The 22940-nt window shown below is 43.5% G+C and overlaps 1 protein-coding gene across 1 annotated transcript in view; it reads left to right on the plus strand.

The window, feature by feature from the left end:
- Nucleotides 1–22266, plus strand: part of LOC132397010 (P2R1A-PPP2R2A-interacting phosphatase regulator 1-like) — a 60549-nt gene extending 38283 nt beyond the window's left edge. The window contains exons 4-10 of the mRNA XM_059975223.1: nt 372–415; nt 6443–6497; nt 8345–8443; nt 11520–11608; nt 14853–14917; nt 17472–17574; nt 19930–22266. Coding sequence (XP_059831206.1) covers nt 372–415; nt 6443–6497; nt 8345–8443; nt 11520–11608; nt 14853–14917; nt 17472–17574; nt 19930–20062 — 588 coding nt within the window. The 3' untranslated portion in view covers nt 20063–22266. The remainder of the gene's footprint in view (nt 1–371; nt 416–6442; nt 6498–8344; nt 8444–11519; nt 11609–14852; nt 14918–17471; nt 17575–19929) is intronic.
- The last annotated feature ends 674 nt before the right edge of the window (nt 22267–22940 follow it).

Below are 22940 nucleotides of genomic sequence, written 5' to 3' on the forward strand. Positions count from 1 at the left end.
CTTCTGCCTGATGGTGGGGGGGGCTGAGAGATTGTTAGACAGATGGGAGGGATGATTGACAATGCTAAGGGCCCTGTGTAGGCAGTGCTCCTGATAAATACCATGGTGGCATGGGTGGCAGAGAGACCCTATAAGCAAGAATTTTATTTTAATACCACATTTGATTTAATACCTGGAATTAAAATGTCCCTGGTTCAAGCCACTCAAGTCTGGTTCAGTGATTCAGATCTCTCATCGCTCCAGTAGCTTGATCACCATGCTATTATGCCCATTAACTGTGTTTCACCCATTTATTGGGGATACTTGACACTCTACCTGCGGCTACCGCACACAGACACAAAGGAAGTTGCTTGTTTTATTTTGTGTTTCAGGAGGAGAGCATGGATGTGATGAATCGAGAGACTGCACATGAGAGGTGAGATTAGTCGCTGTCAACTCCGTCCGGCTCATTTATTCATGGTGGTGGCAATTTTGCCTATGCCCAAACCATCCTTCCTGGCTGCACACACAAAATGCCGAAGGAACTCAGCACATCAGGCGGCATCTATGGAGGGATTAAACAATCAACTTTTGGGGCTGAGAAGTGGAAAGGGATGGGGCAGAATAATGTGGTGGGGGATTGGAGGAGTACAAGCTGGCGGGGGAGTAATGAAGTGAACAGTTGGATAGGTGGTAGAGGGAGAAATCTAATAAAAGAGGTCAGTGCCATGGAAAAAAGGGAAGTAGGAAGAGAACCAGAAGCAGTTGATATCAGGAGAAGAGAGAGAGTGAGCAGTAACCAGAATTGGGAGGAAGGAGGCTGGAGAATTCGATGTTCTTGGAATCAGGTTGGAGGCCACCCAGATGGAACTCCTGACCACACTGAGTAGCAAGTTGATATGATGCATTGCATCCTTGCTTGTGCTGGTTCTTTGAATGATCTCCTTACGTATCCTGCACTTCCCTCCCTGTCAGATGTTCATTCACCTCCCCTATGAAAGTACCTTCCGTCGTCCTTTCATTCTTCCCGTGCCAGATCACAGCAATCTGACTGCACTTCAAAAAATAAAACAGCTGAAATGTTGTCACAGGACTGCAGATGCTGGAATTTGAAGCATAGCACAAACTGCTGGAGGAATTCAGTGGGTCAGGCAGCATCTGTAGTGAGAAATTTCCTCCATCTTAAGGAAAGGAGGCTTCCCTTATTCCCACCACCACCACTGTGGTTGATGGAATGCTCACCCATATCTCCTTGGTTTCCACACACCTCCCCCAGCAAGCAAAACAGATAGGGTTCCCTTGGTCCAGCAGATCATTCTTTGATGTGTACAATGTGATGCCATCACCAGCCACATCCTGTCTTCCCCACCCTTTCTGTTCAGCAGGGTCCAGTCTTTCTGAATCCCTGGTTTGCTCACCTCTTGCCACCCAACTGCACCCCCCCCCCGACATTTTTCTTTGCAGGCTTATGGAGCTAGGCTTTTCTTCCAGGTGTGGTGGAGATTCAAATGCACCTGATCCAACCTTGCCTGTTGTATTTGGTGCTCTGGATGTGAGCCTCCTGCGAGATCAAGCAGAGACTAGGTGACTTTTTTTTCACGTATCTGCACTCCATCCTCCATGGCCTTGTGGAGCGCCCAGTTTCAAGCCATTTCAATTCCACTCCAGATTCCCACACCAACCTGTTGGTCCTCAGCCTAGTTTCTCTACTTAATTTCTTAAGATGTCCCAAGAATTTCACAGCCAATTTGTTGCTGTTGGAATTTGGAGAAACAGGAAGCACAAAGTGAGATCTCACCTCAGTAGTAGTGTTGAAAAACTATTTATTAATGTTGATTAAGCAATAAATGTCAGGAGAGAACCCAACAACTCACTAAAGTAATGATGGCAGGGCTCAGTTGCAGCTACCTAAGAGAGTAGGGAGAAGCTCTGTTTGATGTGCAGTCTGAAAGATGGTACCACTGATGTTGCATTCCTTCTGCACCACTTCAACATCACTGGGGCATTCAAGATTCAAATTTGTTTATCACACATACATGGAAACATACAGTGAAATTCATTATTTGCGTCAACAACCATTCCACACCATTGCAGGTGTTACATATTCAGGCAACAATAAATATATGAGCTAGGCAAGGGTTTATATAACAAATAACATGTTTATTAAACACTGAAAACAAACCCCCCCAAAAGTAAACAAACACTAACATAACCGGAAATCAGCTGATGTGTGGCAGCGTAAACAGTTCTTGAAGCGATGCAACTCAAACAGTTCTTAAAGCAATGTTGCAAAAACAGTTCTTTAAAGTAGTATTGCCAAAAGTTCGAAATGCTCACAGTCCATTTAAAAGGAGAGACCTTATAAGACGATTTAAATTCTCTTTCACGTCGCTTTGCTTCAGTCCCCGAAGTCGAACTTTTTCCCACGAAGAATTTACGAAACGAAACGGCTTAAAGGCATTGACCTTTCCTTTATCACTGTCCTCAATCTTTTCTGCTATCCCGCAGAGATTAACACGAGAGCAGTCAACGAATTCCTTCCGAATAAGGATTAAACAAGGTCGAACCCGTTTCACCGTCGAAAATCGATTCTCCTCGATCTTTAACTCCCGAACTCCGATCTTCACTCTCCACTGATTCTCAACTAGCAGTATTGTAAAGAAACAGCTGGCAATGACCTTTTAAACTTTAGGCATTAGATAAAAACTTCATCCTTCAACTAAACTGCGTCATCACATTAAATCACGCAGCGGCATGAAGTCAACATGGCAAATCCCGCCACGAACTGCCCCCCCTCGCAGTGTAGGGTCTTCCTTTTATAACCTGTGAAAAAAAAACCTGTCACATGATCTCTACTGGCGGGAAAATGACATCACTCCACCATCACAAGACTATTACCTCAAGTCCAGTATAGCTTCAACCCCAGTCACGTGACAAGGGTACCACTGTCATGTGTCACGAGTGCGTAACACAGGTCACAAGTGTCATCGCACATTGTATGCCCACAATGCTCTACAGAACAAGCAACAGAACAGCAACAGCAAAACAAGCCTTGTCCCTCCATCAGTTCCGTCCCTCCTGACTTGTCATCACTTCCTGAGTTGTGCACTGGAGGGGGGAGGGTGTCAGCTTAGGTTATTGTGTTCAAGGCCCAGTGGAGATCATTGGGCCAAATTACCTAATTCTCCTATGTCTTATGGACAACTAATCTTTCTGAAACAAAAAACAAAATCTAGCCTGTTGTGCTGCTATCATCTGAAATTTCAAGAGATACAATGCAGATTTTAAAGTTAAGTGATATTTCTTGTTGTGGGAGGGGTCTAGAACCAGAGGGGATAGCCTCGGAATACAAGGACATACCTTTAGAACAGAGATGGGGAGGAATTTCTTTAGCCAAAGGATGATGAACTTGTGGAATTAATTGCAACATACAGCTATGGAGGCCAAGTCATTGGGTATATTTAAAGTGGTGTTGATAGGTTCTTGATTAGTAAAGGTGTTAAAGGTTACAGGGTGAAGGCAGGTGAATGGGTTTGAGAGAAATAATTCTTCAACCATAATGGAATGATAGATCATATGTGATGGGCAGAATGGCCTAATTCTGCTCCTATTTCTTATGGTCTTATTATATGTATGGCTGCTTTGTACATGAGTCCAAACTAGTGCCTTCATATCTGCTATGCCTCTTGTGCTCCCACACTAAAGCACTTTAAAAGGCAGCTTCCACTCAGGCAGATGTATAGTCCTTCTGTTAGCTTGAAATTGGAAGGCTTCCAGCTGATAGATATGAGTCGAAATCCACGACTGTGGGAGAACTGCTATTTAGGTATCATAGTAACAAGTGAAACTGAGCAATGTAGCAATATGCCAAGTTAAGTGGGAGATGATTGGGAGGAAACCCTGCTTTTGGATGTAATTGTTTATTATTTTTCTGTCAGTGAAAGTGAAATCTATGTCTGTCGACATTGCGTATCTACTTCGTATGGGCGTGGATTTGAAAAATAATATGTCCCTTACTAAATCTCATTAACTTCCTACTGAGCATGCACTTTCCACTCAGCCCCAGTTAGAAAGTGTTTGTGAAGAAGAAGAAAAATACAGATGGTGGAATTAAAGAAAATGTAGAGGTATTCAGCTGTTCAAGCAACATCTGTGAAAAAGAGAATTAACTTCATCAGAACTAGGAAAATTTAGAATACAAATGTTTTAAATGATGGGGCAGAGATTAAACATGTTCAAAGTACATTTAATATCTGTGTATGTATCCGGTACACAACGTGAAATTTGTCCTCTTCGCAGACATTCATGAAAACGAAACCCCATAAACCGATAGAAACATCAAAGTCCCCCTCCCCCCCATTTTGCACAACATCAACCACCCACCCCCACCTGCACCAGCAAACCCCATGTAAGCAACAGCAGAAGCACCAAGAGTCCGTTAATCCAGAGTCCATCAAACCGCAATCCACAAACCAGCACTTCAGTATCGGACAGGCTCTCTCTTCCAGCACGAGAGGGAAGAGGTCGCTTCTGCAACAACAAGCACGGAGACCAGCAACTCACTGCTCTGATGTTACAATCTCCGGCATCACTTCTTCAAGCCCACTCCCCTTCCCCATCTTGAGGACCGAAGAGCTCTCACCATCCATCGAGAGAGAGAGAGGGGGATCACTTGAGTACAGAGGCCTCCCTCCAACGGCAGCTGACAATTAGCAAACACTCTGCCTGCTCTCTCGATGTTCCAGTCTCCCACAACGCTTCAGTCAATGAAATCACTGAGGAACTGGGTCGCTCATGTGCCAGCGACCCAACTTCTGGCCTCCCAGCCCTGAGGGTGTGAACCTCCAGGTCGTTCCTGGAGATGGCGAAGTAGGTTTGGAAACCCACCACTTCCAAAGAATCGTAGCTTGAACTGCAGATGACAGATTGACAAACCACCTTGAAAAGATAAAAAACACAGAAGAGAAGAGAAATAAACTGTTTTGTGGACAAACTGGAAGAAGTCCCTGGGTTTGCAAAATCCACTGGCATCATCTTTTTCCAGCCTTCACTTTCTCCTTTCCCTGTTTTCTCTATGTTCCCCAGTTATGATGCAGGGTCATCAACATGAAATATTGTTTCCCTCTCCACAGATGCTGCTTGACCAGCTGAGTATTTACAGTATTTTCTGTTGTATCTGGAAATTAGTTGTGCACAGTGTCAGTTCAACACCTGTGTTATAGGAGATCCTTCTCTAACACAACACGTCCCCTTCATTATCTTCATTATGCTCATCATTCTACTTACAAAAGGTCACAACAAGCTAGAGACCACCATGCTGTGTCCACAGCAAAAGACAGGATCTCCTGGTGGCCACTCATTTCCATAAGACATAGGAGAAGAGCAATACTGTTTCCCATTCTGGCATGTCTGTCCGTGGCCTTCTCTACTGAGGCCACACTAAAACTGGAGAAGCAACACCTCATATTCCTTCTCGGTAGCCTCCAACCTCGTGGCATGACATCAATTTATGTAACTTCAGCTAATTTCTCCCCCTCCCCTCCCCAACCCCACTCCCTTTTTTCCATTTCTCATTCTGTTTACCCCTTCTCACCTGCTCATCACTTCCCTTTGGTTCCCTTCCTCCTCCTCCTCTATCTTCCATGATCCACTGTCTTCTTTTAGAGTCCACATCCAGCCCTTTACCTCTGTGCTTCTCATATCACCCTCACCTGGTCTCGCCTATCACCTTCCAGCTTGTACTCCTTCCCCACCCCATCACTTTCTCATTTTGGCTTCTGTCCCCTGTCTTTCCAGTCCTAATAAAGAGTCTCAGCCCAAGCAGTAGACTCTTTATTCCCCTCCATGGATGCTGCCTGCCCTGCTAAGTTCTTCCAGCATTTTGTGTGTTGCCCGAGACCATGTTGTTGATGTTTCTGAACTCCAGTGGAATCCTCATGTTGATGCACTGCTGCATTAAACCTGTTGACAACTGGGTTTAGGATGGTGGTGAATATTGGTAGCTTGGATTGAAGAGTTTAATGTTGTGGTGTTTGCCAAGCTTGGCAGTTAGCTTGCAGACACTTCATCACCAGTCAAGTGGCATCCTCAGTGCACAGTTATTGGGTGTTTCTCTCTGGGAGTGTTTGCGTTTATATCTACAACCCCCCACTCCACCCATTTGGTTGTCTTGGTCCTGATTGGCTAACCCTTCTGTTCACCTTTGAATTCTGTTGGCTCGCATTTCTCCGTAAACAGACATATCCAAATAAACGCTGTCGGTGACCCCCTAGGAGCCAAAGAAATAAGAGCCAATATAACTCAAACAATCAGGCAGCATCTGTGGAGAAAAATAAACAGTCATCATTTTGGGCTAAGACCCTTGTGCTTATTGCAGGTAGTTGGGTGAGGAGGGGGAACCCCTTGTAGATGGTATGTTTTATTCTGATGACTAATCTGTATTCTCTACTTTTCCTTTCTGAAGAGGGATACACGCAGCCATGCAGATGAGCTGCTCATGGGAGGATGGTTTTACACTGGTGAGTACCACTAACTGATAGAAAGGCTATGTAAATTTTTGAAGTAATTTTGTGACTTGACGCATAAACATTAGGTGAAAACTAAGAAAGTCAGACCTCATCTTTAATTTTGGACACTTCTTTTGGTTGAAAGATTGGGAAGGCCAAGTTCTGTCCAAAGGGGAGAACACTAACATTGCCTAACACTTTGTGCTTGACTGAGGAGTAATGTAAAATAAAGCTGGATTCTCTACTTGTTCTATGAATTAGCAGGCATTCATGAGTTGTGATGAATAAAGCTGTATAAAGTTGACAAATTTTTTGACTACAAACAAGAGAACATTTGCAGATGCTGGAAATCCAAGCAACACACACACCAAATGCTGGAGGAACTCAGCAGGCCAGGCAGTGTCTATGGGAAAAAAAGTACCATTGACATTTCGGGCCAAGTCCCTTCGGCAGGACATGCCAAAGGTTTTCAGCCCAAAACGTCAATTGTAAATTTTTTGATGTTTTAAGTGTTTTCCCCTTTTATTTCATTTAATGGGATGTAGGCATTTGCTGCCCATCACTAATTTCCCTTGACAAGATGATGAGGTGCTGGAACCATTACAGTTCTTTTAGGAAATGTGGTTTCATACTGCAGAATTTACACAGAGGAACTCTTAATGTTGTAGTTGTACAAGACATGCACAAGGCCGCACTTGGAGTATTGTATCAAGTATTGGGCACTCTGCTTTTGGAAAGATGCCATTCAGTTGGAGGAGTACATAAAAGCAAATTCCAAGGTTGTTCCCAGTACTTGATTGGATTATAAGGGAGAGGTTGGGCATTGGGACTTTATTTAATGGAGTGTATCAGAATGAGGGGAGATTTTATAAAGTTGTATGAAATTACTAAGGGGTAGATACCTTCCAGATTTTGGGAATCAAAAACTAGATCATGGGATATTGACAGGCTTCTGCAGTGACAAACATGCAGCAGTTCCTCATTGGGTGGGATAGGTTTCTATATGTTGTTGAGAGCTGCTCCAATTCCTGGATCCTTTTCAACAGTAACAGTACAGGAGCACGATGGTTGTAGAAGGCAACACAGTGCAATGTCATCTCTAAAATTTTAACGTTTTGTTAACCCAGTAGGGTTTGTAATGTAGCAGGTGTCTCGAAGGTCACTGGGAGACTGGGTGGCTGTCAGCATGCTGTTTGGGTCTGCTCAGCTGTCCTAAATTCTCAATAGTTGTCTATATTCAAACCATACCACCCAGCAGTTCCCCGATTTAATCTGAGCCCAATCACGGGACAATTTACAGTGACCAAATAACCTACTGGTTGGTACGTCTGGGCTGTGGGAGGAAACTGGAGCAGTCACAAGGAGAACATACAGGCAGTGGCAGGAATAGAACCTGGGTTGCTGGTACTGTAAAGTGTTGTGCTGCCCAATTTCCTGCATGCATTGTTTGAGGTAGTGACAGCAGCTAAGCATCTCAAATGAATGGGGCGACATGGTAGTGTAGTGGTTAGCACAATGCTTCACTGTGCCAGCCACCCAGGCGGAATTCCTGCTGCTGTTTGTTTGTCCTCCCTTTGACCGCTTGGGTTTCCTCTGGGTTCTCCAGTTGCCTTTCACAAAAACGTGCTTGTTGATGGGTTAATTGGTCATTGTAAATTGTCCTGTGGTTAGGTTAGGGTTAGATTGGCAGGATTGTTGGGAGGCAGGGCTCGAAGGACCAGAGTGGCCTATTCCAGCTGTATCTTGATAAATAAAATTTTTAAATTGTATAATAAGACTGATTTTGTTGTTAGTGTCAAGTGGGTTTATGCAAATAGATGTTCAAACTGCCTATCTGGAACTATTCTCTGTTACTGCAGTGTGACCAGATGGTGACTGCTGAGCATGAAGACCGGGTCCTGACCCTGCAGAGGGACGATATTTTCCCCCTTGCCCCTTCTCCGACACGGGTCGGCAAGGTATGGAAAGATGCATTTGTTCTTGGTGTGAAGTTTGTGCCCATTAAGCACTTTAAGCAGAAGACTCTGAGAGGATTGTGATGGTCTTGGGCTTACGTTTTGGGGATGCTTCCTTCATCTCGAGTGCTACCTGGTGAATGTATCTGAAGCAGCTGTATTATATGTCATGATCTCTGCACTGAGCCAGAAACTCCTGGATTACAGTCCCATTCGGCAGAATTTCATAAATCAGTGCATTGAGTACAGGAGTTGGGATTTAATGTTGAAGATGTTGGTGAGGCCAGCTGTAGAGTACTGTATGCAGTTCTGCTCACCTGCCTACTGGAAAGATGTCAATAAGATGGAAAGAGTTCAGTGAAAATTTACAAGGATGTTGCCAGCATTTGAGGAGCTGATTTTTTCACCCCCCCCCCCCCCCCCACCGAGCGTAGGAGATTGATAAAGGTAGACAAAATTATGAAGGGTATAGATGATGTAACTAAACCCAGGCTTTTTCTATTCGGGTTTGGTGAGACTAGAACTAGAGGTCATAATTTTTGGGGTGAGAGCTGAAATATTAAAGGGGAACTTCTTCACTCAGAGAGTGGTATGAGCTGCCAGAGGAAGTGGTGGATGCGAGTTTGATAGCAGCATTCAAGGAAAGTTTGAAGTTCATGGAGGAGAGTGGTAGAGGGAGCAATATTAAAGGTGCAGGTCGATGGCACTAGACAGTTTAATAGTTTGGCATGAACTAGATGGGCTGAAGGGCTTGTTTCTGTGAGGTAGTGCTCTAAGACTCTGTAACTCAGACTGAGGGACAGCAACGCTCCAATAATTTTCAGCTGAGCTGTGAAGCAGAAACCCTGTCTCACATTACAAAGCTATTGATCATCGATTGGGGTTCATATCCCATCACTTTCTGGAGGAAGTTTGTATGTTCTCCGTGACCGCATGGGTTTCATCCGGATATTCTGGTTTCCTCCCACATCCCAAGGGTTAGGGTTAATGAATTATGGGCATGCTATATTGGTGCCGGAAGCGTGGCAACATTTGCATCTGTCCCCAGCATAATCCTTTGAATATGTTGGCAGTTGATGCAAAACAATACATTTCACTATATGGTTTTGTTTCGATGTACCTGGAAAATAAAGCTAATCTTTAACCTTTAACGCCTTTATTAATCAAAAACCTATCAACCTTTCCTTTAAATATGCCCAATGACAGCTTCCACAGCCATCTCCTACCCTCTGTCCCCACAAAATATTGACTTTACGATATTGGTCATAATTACCTACCTTTGCAGAGCATAGCAAGGCAATGTTGGAAACAATTTAATCTTTCATCTAACAGAGGTGCCCTCTGACTATAGAACATATCTTCGTGCTGACACTAGGGTTGTGTAGTCTGCTGCTTGCCTTGAGACTCGGAAATCAGAAGCAGTGTTACCCTGTGAACCTCTGCTGGCCCTCAGTTGTCCTTGCTTCAGATGCAGTCATTCTTTTTCCCCAAGTATACATGGTGTATCTTAGTTTATGTACCTATCACATCATAGATCTGGGAATGAATGATCATTTCATCTGATTGTATGCTAAAACTAAGATGGCCTAAACCTCAGTTAGTTCAAATCCTCTACTTTGGAATGTTATAATTCTCTGGTTGATGTGTGTTATATAATTCACAGAACTTTGCAAAAGTCTTAAGCACGTGTATGTAGCTAGAGTGCCTAATACTTTTGCACAGTACTATATCTGTCAATGAGGAGCAAACAGCGAGTTTGTAAATCTAGCAGGAGCTAAGGATGTTGGGAATAGCAAGGGTGGTGCGCCACGGGAGGGGTGTGGGACAGGTGGTAGAGGAGGAGTGCTGGGGGGAGTGAGAGGGCACACACCCAGCCTTGAGCCACCAAGCAAAGTCATTTGATTCTAAATAAATGGTTTATTAATCATTGTACGAGGGGTGATTGATAAGTTCGTGGCCTAAGGTAGAAGGAGTCAATTTTAGAAAACCTAGCACATTTATTTTTCAACATAGTCCCCTCCTACATTTACACACTTAGTCCAGCAGTCATGGAGCATATGGATCTTGGACCTCCAGAAAGTATCCACTGGTGGGTGATTGATAAGTTTGTGGCCTAAGGTAGAAGGAGATGAGTTATACAGCTGTCGTTACATGTACATGTAGGTCCACTCTTTGAGTGATTATGCAGAAAGGTTGAAGTTAATAACATCTCCTTCTAACTTAGGTCACAAACTTATCAATCACCCCAATGAGTTATTAACTGATGAGTTATTCAAACTTTCTGCATGAAATCAGTTTTTTTTGGTGGCAGCAGTACAGTGCAATACATAAAATTACTACAGTACTGTTCAAAGGCTTGGGCACCCAGCTAAAAATATGTGCCTAAATCTGTATGTGCACAGCACTGTCTTATTTTAAACTATCAGGAGCAGATGTGTGGAATGGTACATTGTGTGTATTATCGAACAGTACAGGCCCTTTGGCTCATGATGTGCTGACCTTTTAGCTTACTGTAAGATCGATCTAGCCCTGCCCTCCCACATAGCCCTCTATTTTTCTACCATCCATGCGCCTATAAATAATGTATCTGTCTGTACCATTATCCCTGGCAGTGTGTTCCTCACCCACCACTCTCTGTGTATATTTAAAAAAAAGTTATCTCTGACATTCTCCCCCTCAATTCTTCCCTCCAGTCACCTTAAAATTATGCCCTTTTGTATTAATCATTTCTGCACTGGGGAACAAAATCTCTGACTGCCCACCTGATATGCGTCTTATCAACTTGTACACCTCTGTTGAGTCAATTCTCATTCTCTAAAGAAAAAAGTCATAGCTTGCTCAAGCTTTCCTCATAAGATGTGCTTTCTAATCCAGGCACAGAGTGGCAGGGCTTCCTCCTGAAATCTCATGTGCCATCTGGTGGCCAGAGATAGCTTTCCACCACATTCCCCGATGCCTGACTGCTTTCAAAATTGGGAAACATTCTGGAGTCACAGGATTGTTAGAAAGTCAGTTAAAAAGCCCTGGATCAACAGATGGCTAATGAATCCTCTCACTCTTTTCAAAAATATTTTTTCAGCAGTACTTCTCATCATCCCAGCCAATCCTGATACCCAAAGGTGGCATCACACCAAATTCCTCTCCAAGTCCTACACGACGCTTTGGAAGGTAAGAGAAACTTGCACCTGACCTCTGCTTGTTCCTTCTGCATGCACGTGCACATTTGTCCCTGTGTGTGTAGCTGGGCATGTCACTGTGTATGCCTGTGAATGTCTCTGCGCACATGCATGAGTGTCTATCTGTGCATCAGTCTGTGACAAAGGGACTTGGCTAAATCTATATAACCCTGTTGGATCTAGTGATACTGATCCAAGATTCTCTGGAAGTCAAGAATGGGGCAAAAAAATTGGTCGTTATTTATTGAGTGTTACAAGAACGGAGAACAAACAGGAGAAAGAAGAAGAAAAAAGTCATGTTTGTCTCAGACTACAGATAGCAACATTCCACTGATGACAAGTAACCTATAAATGGACAGATTCAAGTGGCAGGACACCTGCAGAAAAAAGTTAACAAGCTTCTAGAAAAAATACAGAATTAACTATTCTATAAGTACTGGAAAAATTACTGAACAATTGCACATATATAGGTTACTATTTAAAAAATACTCTCCACAACCTTATTGTTGGGTTTGGAGGCTTGCGTGCCTCAGTGACCAGGAGAGCTGTGTTGGCTGGAGGGATTTATGCTTGTCTCTTGATCGGGTCACCCATGCCAAACAGGTCAAAGAGTAGAGGACAGATTAAGAGTGGTCCACCAGTCCTCCAGATTTTTGGGGCTCAGCTCAGGGCTAACAACCCTGATTAGTCAAACAAAACTGTTAAGGAAACAACAATAAAGTATCTTCTTCATTTGTGTGCGACGGTATTTCCGAGTCTCCATCCAGGACTTTCGTGACTGTCAGAAGTGAAAACCGAGCAACTGACATGATGAAGAAAGCCGCCAAGAGATGGAGGACCTTCATTGCTTCCCTAACCAGTGGCATAACGGGCGATGGAGAGAGAGATAAAAATACACACAAGCATAGGAAAGCTAAATTACAAGGAAAATAAAAGAAAAATAACAACTCTGCACGATAAATCCAACACTGATGATATTGCTATGGATTTTGCAACTAATTATTCCTCTCTGACCTAATCAACTAAATGGCAAAAATACATTTTCCTCCTGAAAGTTCCTGATTGGTTTTGATTTGTTGTTCCTCTCCTGAGGCTGAGGTGTTAGCTCATGATGTTTTAACATCTTATGCATTGACCCGTGGCCCTTATTGGTTTGGGTGGTAATGCAGCCTCTTTCATCCTCATAGACAAAGGCAGCTTTCAATACCTCTGTGTGCAGTGCATAGCTTTGACTTTGGTTAACACTGTGTCTTACCTTTAATTCTCCTCAGCTGTGAAAATATCAGTATGCCAGACAACAGTGGGAAACTTTGAAATGTTCTGTGCAAAAAAAAACCCCAAACCACATTAATTATTTTTCCTTTGCCAAAACAGTTCTAGTTTTAGTACCTAGTTTTAGATGCCATGGCACCAAAGCTGGGTGCATTCTGGGGCCTGATGAATGTGAATACAACAGTAGGTGCCGGCAACTGATTCGCATCACCTTTCAGGTGTTACTGATCAGTAGCTCAGTTTTAAGTTTAAAGTGGTTACGGTCTAATACACAGAATTGCTGTTTAGCAATCTGACTTTAGGGATTATGCAGTGTACAGTAAGTTTACCAGTTTGATTCACATGATAGGAGAGATGTCTTGTAGACTGTCATTCCTTTCCAGTTCTGAAGAAGGGTCTTGGCCCAAAACATCAACTGATTATTCACTTCCGTAGATGCTGCCTGACCTGCTGAATCTGCAGGTGCTGGAAATCTAAAGCAAGACAAAATAATATTCAGTCATGAAGAAGGGTCACGATCTGAAACAACTGTTGTTTTCATTTCAATAGATACTGACTGACCTACTGAGTTCCTCTAGCATTTCATAAAACACAAGAAAATCTGCAGATTCTGGAAATCCAAAGCAACACACACAAAGTTCTGGAGGAACTCAGTATTTTAGAGCTATGGGGGTATGATCTTGGGTTAGGTGATAGAAGACTCGAGGTTGAGATGAGAAGAATTTCTTTCTTTTGCAATCTTCCACAATAAAGAGCCATGGAGGCCAAATTAACAAACCCATGTGTGAATGACAGCAAAGTCAGGGATAATGATAAACAGTAAAATTAAAGATCTGAAGATTAACTTTATTTGTCACAGATACATCAAAACAGACAGTAAATTGAATTGTTTTCCTGTTAATGACCAACACAATCCAAGGATGTGCTCGGGGCAGCCCACAAATGTTGCCACACTTCCATCACCAACTTAGCATGCCCACAACACACTAACCCTAACCCGTATAGTACAACTTCGGAGGAAATCAGGGAACACAAAGGAAATGCATTCAGTCACAGGGAGAGTGTACAAACTCCTTACAGACACTGGTGAGCATTGAACCCCAATTGGTGATCACTGGTGCTAACTGCTACGCTACCATGCTGCCATAGATTAGATCAGACACAATATTATTGTGTGATGGAATAGATTTGTGGGGAGGGTATCAACTCCTATTTCTTTTGTTTCATATTCCTACCCCCACACTGCCATTCTGCATTCACTTATTAAAGATAATTTGATCCTTTTGAAGATCATTGTCAGCCCATAGTTGTAGGACTCTAATAAGATGCTTGACAGATCTGAGAATTGGAAGGCCCTCTGACTTGCCCTAGTATTTTAGAACAGGCAGTGTTTCTGTGCAGAATTCAGGCTTTTGATGTTTCCATAAGGAGTTGGTGTGTTAAATGTTGGCAGTGAAAATTATGAACAAATATTATGACAGCAAAGAGTTGGATAGAAACATGCACAAGGTAAGATGAAGCACCAGGAAAAGACTGTTCAGAGAGCAACCATGATTCAGGTGTTTCTGTGGCATCTTAGTTCTTTAAAGCTCTCATTGTTTCCCTGCTCATTTCCACTTCCGTATGCCTTTTAATACCTATTACACAAAGTAAGATCGCACCATGCAGCTCGTCAGAATCGTTTATTGTTATATGCAGAGGTGCAATGAAAAAATACTTGATTGGAGCAGCATTACAGGCATCGCCTCTGCCACTGCCCAGTCTCCATGGCTCTCAGCTCCCTTTCTTGCTTCTGATTTCCTACCCAGTTGATTTTGCTTTTTTTCCTGTTATTTTGCCCTACCCCACCCCAACCCTCTACTCCTGTCATTGTTGTAGCAGGATGGTTAGGATGATATAACAGAGCAGGACCATTGGTCATTTGAGAGATGCTTCCTCAGTGTTTCAACATGTTTCCTTCCCAGCAGGAGATGTGTCAGCCCAAGTGTTGCTATACGACCCAGTGCCTTGGGACCGCTGAAGAGGAAGGGTAAGAATTCTTCAACACCTCCTCCAAGTGTACCTTCAGAATTAGATTGCTTTAAATCCAAGCCTTTCACTTCAATTACATGTTGAGTATTAGTGCATGCAGCACTCTTGCCTTTGTTTATGTTCCAGTACCAGTTAGGACTCACATTTTTTGGTGGTGATATTTGGGCAGCAAGCCCTGCCCATCCCTTGTGTTCTAGTCACATAGAAGAGGAGCAGGAGTAATGCAGCCCCTTGAAATACTTTATTGATGTAAGCTCATGATCTAGAAGATTAAGTGGTTATAAGAGCTTTCTGCTAAATCTAGGCTTGTGGGACAGACACTTTCTCTTGAAAGTCAGCCCTGTGCATTTCTTCTCAAATCCTTCATGAAAAGAATGCCTTTCTTGGCGACCACAATGACACTGATACTCTTGAGCTTAGTCTCATCAAAATCCTGAATGTTTCTGAAAGTCACACGCATCCTCTTGCCCAAAAGACCGGTTTGTCATTTGGTGCAATGCAGTGGATCAGGCAGCATCTATGGAGGGAACTGGACAGTTGATATTTCAGGTGGAGACCTTTCTGATTTCCCTCCTTAGATGTCCGCCTGTCTGGGTTCCTCCAGCTCCTTTGTGTGTTGTTACAGAGTTCCAGCGTCTGCAGTTCTCTGTGTCTCCTCTCTGGTACACAGTTGCCTGGCTGGGTGTGAACTAGCTGCTGTGGTTACTTTAGGTGCAGCTGTATAGCTGCTCGCTAATGTAAATATCTAATCAGCCAATCATGTGGCAGCAACTCAATGCATAAAAGCATTCAGACATAATCAAGAGGTTCTGAGTTCCAGTAATTACAAATCTCCTATGTTCCACTTCATTTAAAAAAGCAGTAGTTTTCGCCAAGGTTCAAGCAGAACTCAGCTTTGCTGTCTACGTTTGCGGAATGGACGGGTTGTATGATCACCCTAAAAAGAGAATAACTGATGAGGTGTTTATTATTCAGATATTAGAATAATCAGTTGGGAAAAATAAGGTAAAAGAACCCCTTGCCCGTTTGATGTTAAAACCTGAGATTACAGTTGGGCACAACATCAGTTTAATAACCCAAGAAATCCATGAAGAAAAGACTGCCCTGTGCATTGATAGCACAGAAACACAGTTAAACGTGACATTGGTGTACAAGAAGCACTGGAGAGCAGATGCTGTGGAAGTTAAAATCCTGCCAATACTACTTCTGTTGAAAGTAGCATAACCTCCCTCTCCCCCCCCCCCCCCCCCACACGCCCCACATACTTAACACAACAATGTACACCTACTTGTTTAGTAACACACAGAGTGATGGTCCAGCAGCATCTACAAAGAGGAATAAACAGTCAATGTTTCAAGCCTTCATCAGTACTGGAAAGGAAGGGGTCAGAAGCCAGAATAAGAAGCTAGAGAGAGGGGGAGGTAGGCAGGTAATAGGTGAGGGGGGAGTGGGTGAATGGGGATAAGGGGTGAGTCTGGGAGGTGATAGGTGGAAGAGGTAAAGGGCTGAAGAAAGAGGAATCTAATAGGACAATGGAAGAAAGGGGAGCAGAAGGGGAATCAGAAGGAGGTGATGACCAGGTGAGGAGAAGAGAATGGAAAAGAGGGAAGACAGAATGGGGAATAGAAAAAGATGGGAAGGTGTGTGGTGGGGGGGGTGAAATTACTAGAAGTTGGAGAAATCAATGTTCATGCTGTCAGCTTGGAGATTACTGAGACAGAATATGGGGAGCAAGATTTTCAGCATCTGCAGAACCTCTTGTGTTTATTACTTGTTCCCTGTCCCAAGGAGCTTGTATAACTCAGAAGTAATGAGTCAGAGGCCTATAGGCTGGGGTTGTCACTGGTCCATAGTAGCTTGGCTGTAGCAGCAGTTTTCAAGTTTTAAGTTTATTGTTAACTGACTGTAGACACAGTACTGTACAAAAGTCTTAAGCACAATAGTTATGTATATGCCTAAGACTTTTGTACGGTGCACCCACAAAATATATCACACACAGAACATGAAACAAAATATTACCACAAATAAGTTAATGACATATACTTCCAAGTGCTAGTAGTGTGTATCACAATTAAACAGTAAATAGCTCGCTATCCTAGTGATGTCCCATAGCCTGAAGGAGGAAACCATTACCCAGTCTGGCAGTCCTAGTCCTGATGGTGCTGATGGTAATGGCTGGGATCCTCAACAATGCTTCAGGCCTCAGTAAATAGGGGGAAGGAGACTCTGGTGATCTTCTCACAGTTCGTACTGTCCTCTGTAGGGTCTTGTGGTCCAATGCCTTTCAGCTTCCGTACCACGCAATGATGCAGCCAGACAGGACACCTTTGATGGTGCTCGGTGGAATGGGGGCAGGGAGTCATGCATGTCTCAGTCTCCTCAGTTTTCTTAGTATGCAGTGCTAGGTACTAAAGCAAAGTCCCTGTGCCTCCCAACAATATATGCATGTGATGTCATTGTGATACTAATTTTCTCCTTCAGGAGCAGAATTGCATTCCTGCCTGCCATCTCCCTCGCCCGCCTTAATCAGTGGCTGTTGCTCCTCTCTGCAGGTGACATGGAAGTGGATTCTCCTCCAAAGAAGTTATTTGTTAGCGGCGTCCCTGGACTTGGAACTGCTGAGACCACCCTGCTAAGACCATTACTCTCGCATAGGTGCGCAGTTCTTTCTACAGTATTCTATTGCTTTTGAAGGCTGTGGAGGTGCCTTGGACTGGGGTGAATGTGCTTCCATGGTACTGTTGGATTAGGAATTCCCATACTTTATTGATTGGATTGTTCTGGTTTGGGATTTGGAGTGGATGGTGACAGTGCATACTCCCATTATTCTTCCAAATTGTTGATACAAGTTGTATTTCCCTTCAATGGATGATACAAACTGACCTAGTATTTCTGCTTTGCTGCTCTCTGCTGAATGTAAGAAAGCAGGAACAGAAGTAGGTTCCTTGTCCATGAAATCTGCCCCACTATTTAAAATGATCACAGTTGGGATATGGCCACACTTAGATTGGAAGAACAACACTTTATATTCTGTTTGGGGAGCTTCCAACCTGATGAACATCAATTTCTTGAATTTCCACTAATGCCTCCACCCCCCCCCCCCCCACTTCACCATTTCTCATCCCCTTGTCCCTCTCTCATGTTATCTCCTTGCCCACACATTGCCTCCCTCTGGTGCTTCTCTCTCCCCCCCACTTCTTTCTTCCATGACCTTCTGTCTCTTTCACCAATCAACTTCCTAGTTCTTTGCTTCATCCCTCCGTCTCCAAGTTTCACCTATCACTTGGCATTTCACTCTCCCCTTCCCCAACCTTTCAAATCTACTCCTCAGTCTTTTTTCTCCAGTCTTGCCAAAGGGTTTCGGCCTGAAGCATCGACGGTACTTTTTTCCATTGATGCTGCCTGGCCTGCTGAGTTCCTCCAGTATTTTGAGTGTGTTGCTTGGATTTCCAGCATCTGCAGATTTTCTCTTGTTTGACAGTTGATCTACCGCAGCTTTCATCTCCTCCTTGCCATTTCCATATAGCCCCAAATTGCCTGATCTACCCCATCTTTTCATCCTCCAAAATTTGAAAGATTTACCACCCTCTTGGAAGCAATTTCCACCCACCTTGGACGTTATATAGTTCCTGATCCTGTAACAACTGTACATCCACTCAGTCAAAGCACTCCCACTCATAGGAGCATCTCAACCTCTACCCTGTCAAGCTGCTTTAGGATTTTACACTTTTTACTAAAATCATCCCTTCTTCTGAACGCCAAAGAAAATGCAGGAGATCATAAGATAAAGAAGCAGATATAGCCCATTTGGCCCATCGAGTCTGCTCCTCCATTCATTCAAGGCTAATTTAATATCTTTCTCAACCCTGGTCTCCTGCCTTCTCCCTGTAACCTTTGACGCCTTTACTAATCAAGTACCTATAACCTCCATTTTAAAGATACCCTGTGACTTGGCCACAATTGTCTGTGGCAGTGAATTCCACAGATACACCACTCTGTTCTAAAGAAATTCCTTCTCATCTCTGTTCTACATACACCTCCCTCAATTCTGAGGCCGTGCTCTCTGATCTTACGCTCCCCAACTATAGGAAATGTCCTCTTCACATCCACTCTGTCTAGCCCTTTCAATATTCAGTAGGTTTCAATGAGATTCACCCCCCCACCATCATTCTTCTAAACTCCAATAAGAACATGCTCAAAGCGTCAAACACCATTATCATTCCAGAGCAATATTTTTTAAAATTTCTTTGGCTACTCAAGACAGGAAAGCCCTCTTGCTGTAGGAATTAGCCTAATACATCTCTTCTGGTCTACCTCCAATGCTAGTAAATCCTTTTTTAAACAGGGGACCCAGACTTTGGAGAGTATTCCAAGTGTGGCCTCACCAGTAGCCCAACACAAAGTTCTGTAAAGAAGCTGGCTTAGGGTTTTGGGTAAGGTATGACACCAGGTTGAACCATTATTTCTAACATTCACCAATCTTCCCTCCCTAATCCTATCAGTCTCTCTTCCTGAAACTAGGTTGTCCATCCTACTACCTCTTCATGTATTTCATTTTGGCCAGTGACTGTCCTGCAAAGTGCTTCAGTTTATTTGCCAATCCAAGGCAAGACTAATGGCTCCGTGTACTGGAGGAATTAGCCTAATGAATCTCTTCTGGACTATCACCAATACGAGTAAATTCTTTCTTAACCAAGGGGCTCAGACTTTTCGCCAATACCCAACACAAAGTACTGTAAAGAAACCAGCTTAGAGTTTTGGATAAGGTATGCTTCATTTGTGTCAGAAGAGAATGCAAAAGGGAAGGGCGTGTCGCACTGATGATTAGGAGAGTATTATCGTGGTGCTCTGGGTGGTTATGCTGGAGTCTGTTATCATAAAAAGGAAGATGTTCTTATTATTGCCCAGGGGAGGAGGAAAGCCACACCTAACCTTTTTAAGCCACTGTGTCAAATATTGATATGCCCCCCCCCCCCCCCACCGCTCATAGATGTTGTGTTCTTCTTTCAGCCTGGAAAGTGTGAACAGCAGCCCCCCTCAGACCGTTCCTCCATCAGGGCCTGATGTTGCAGCCTCGCCGTCCGTCCCGGAGATCAATTTCCCCTCACCGTTTGCCTCCGTGGCTCATCCACCTGGAATGTGAACCGAGAGGACAATCGCCCATATTCCAAGCGATGGGATTACATGAAGCACTTTGTTAGAGGACGTTGTATAATAGCATTCCTAATCAGTATTTTATAGTCAATTGTATAGTTCGTTAGTGAGAAAAGAAACACCATTAAAGGTGGCCAGTGATTTGGGAGCAGAGCTCTCGCTGCTGCCTGCCCACTTGGGTTGGAGCACCACAGTCCATTGGTGGAACTGCCCTAACCAATTGACATGTTGGGTTTGGACCTCGTGCCTGCCCGTTGTATATACCACTGTATAGATTACTGGTGAAGACAAATTGAGTGCTGTGAGGCTGTGAAGCTGCTCTGCCCTCTGTATATACGTGCCAATAGGGTTGGAGACCAGGTTGATCGACATTAATCATTGACAGAATGGAACAGTGTTCTGCGCATGTGCGTGCATGCGCACACACCTATATATACACATACACACATACATAAACATCAGAAAGCTGCACGTTTGGGGCAGTCATTCCTCTGATACTGAATAAGCCTTACTGGTGACACTATAGTGCTCCATCCTTCAAGGACAGCCTGGTTGCTGTGGTGGCCCTGGGACATTCTGCGCGCATTGAAAGGATGTGCATAGAGTAACAAGACACACGAGAGGCATCCTTCACTTGCTTACAGAAACTGATGCAGCTTTCTGTTGCTTCTTTCTATGAAGTTGATTTCCTGAATCATTTAACCAAAAACTTGCATATTATTTGGATCATTTTCTGTCTTGGCCTCATTTGTCCTGCTGAATTACAAGAGTCGGGCTGTTGGCTCCCATGACAGTGGTAACCGTGTAATCATTTTGAGGTACAGTAAGGTTCCATGCCAGTTGTAACCTACGGTAATTGTGCTCCACAAACAGTGTTAATTATCCTCATAATTTACAGTGGTTCCCTGTTGAAAAAATGTTTCAGACTTGTTCATTTCTTCCTACCTGGGAGCATGTTCTTCCACCCCCCTCCCCCCACAATGGAAACTCTTGTTCAGCTTGTGAGAGGCCATGCATTTCTGCTCTCCTGTTGTCCCACCCCCTATTAATGTGGTTATTGCTGTACCCACACTGTTAAAATATTATTAATTGGTTAAGTTCTGGTAGTGAAAGCTATTGAAGGTCCACAAGGAGGGTACTGCATATAGGTGCAGGAGCCACATTGCTCGAATGTAGTGGCCAAGGGCAGAAAAATTAGCTGTACGTGGATTTCTAGGAAGTGGTTGACAGAACCTGAAGTCCTATCCTTAAAGAAAGTGCTTGCAATTTGGCATCTTTCAATTAATTCAGTGAAATTTTTGATTGTGGAGGTCCATGTCAGGAAAGGTTGGAATTTGTTGACTAGTAATAGGAAAGCTGCCCTCTCAAGAACAGCTGGGGTCAGTGCCATCTCATGGTCAGTTGTAAAACTTGCACTTTTTAATAGATGCAGTACATTCACTTTGTGGAATCTTCAATTGTGGAGGCCCTCACCAGGAAAGGTTGGAATTTCTTGACCAGTCCTAGGAAGGCTGCTCTCTCTTAAGAGCAGGTGAGATCAGTGTCATCTCAAGGTCAGTTGTCATATGACGATCGTTGCAGTGTAGAACTACACACATCTGGACTACCATGGTATTTTCTCTGCTGCCTGTTTAGATTTTTTTTTGTAGACCACTTTAGCGGGTGGTACTGTCACTTGCTGCTGAAGCCCTGAGTTGCTGGTCAGACTTCAGGATGTGGTTGATGATTAATCCTCTCAGCTGTATCTGCACCGTTTGCAGTTCTGTAGCAAGCCACTGGTATCTGCTTGATTAGAAGTAGATAGCTGCAGCTGAAATGCTGAAAGCCTTGAGAGGTTGGTTCTCCAGCACCATCTGAGGCTGAGCAGGTGATTGGCAGATAGTTCCTGTAGATGCTAAATCTGAGGTACTGGCTCGTTGCCCCTATTTTATACCAAAGCCTCTTGGGAGAAGCATGGAGTAAATTCAAGAAGAAAGTAATCAGTGTTTTTTTTTGATTATCTTGATGCCTTTCTGTGCTTAGATTCCACTCACTTGCTGCTTAAGATTGTACAGCACCCAGGTGTTATCAGCTAGTACTGTGTCATGCCAGTTAATGTGCTGTACCTCAAAGGGTTAAAGAAATGATTCTTTAGAGAATCACTGAATATGGATGACACAGTATATGAAGAAAATAAATCATCATTGGTGCCAATTTTATACTTTTATATAATATTTATACACGCATGCACATACAGATACACACACTCATATTCTCTCTCTCTCTCACACACACACACACTCTCTCTCTCTCTCTCACTCTCTCTCACTCTCACACTCTCACACTCTCTCACTCTCACTTCTCCCTAGCCAGAGAGATTGGATCTGTGTTGTCACCACTCATAATGTCATTTAAAACAATAAATTTGTTAATTGCTGGGATATGAGTGAGAATTTCAAAGGTCAAACAAGCATCTGTAATCCATTGGAAGAGGCAAGAACCTTGGTGGTAGGTTGCACTAGACATTGGTTCATTATCCACATGTCTAATACTGGATCCTCAAAATAAGTTTTGTTGAACAAGATGCTGTGGCAATTATTTTCCAAGAAAACAGAGAACATGCTTCATATATGTCCTGGAAAATGCAGTGGGGAAAAGTGCAATATGGCTCAAGGCTGCACAAACTGGAAAAGAAGCATTTGGGAAGGTGTTGGGTGCTTTGGAGACCACCATAATTCACCCAGAGCACAGTCGATGGGTCTCACCATGCTCCTCGGGGCCACAGAGGTCCTAGAGTAAGCAATTCAGCATTCCTCTTACTGACTGTCACAGGTGACATGATCTGGAAGATGAAATGTAGGGTGGTAAACGTATTGGATAAGAGAAAA

This window comes from Hypanus sabinus, chromosome 7 (genome assembly GCF_030144855.1).
Source record: "Hypanus sabinus isolate sHypSab1 chromosome 7, sHypSab1.hap1, whole genome shotgun sequence".
NCBI classification, from domain to species: domain Eukaryota; kingdom Metazoa; phylum Chordata; class Chondrichthyes; order Myliobatiformes; family Dasyatidae; genus Hypanus; species Hypanus sabinus.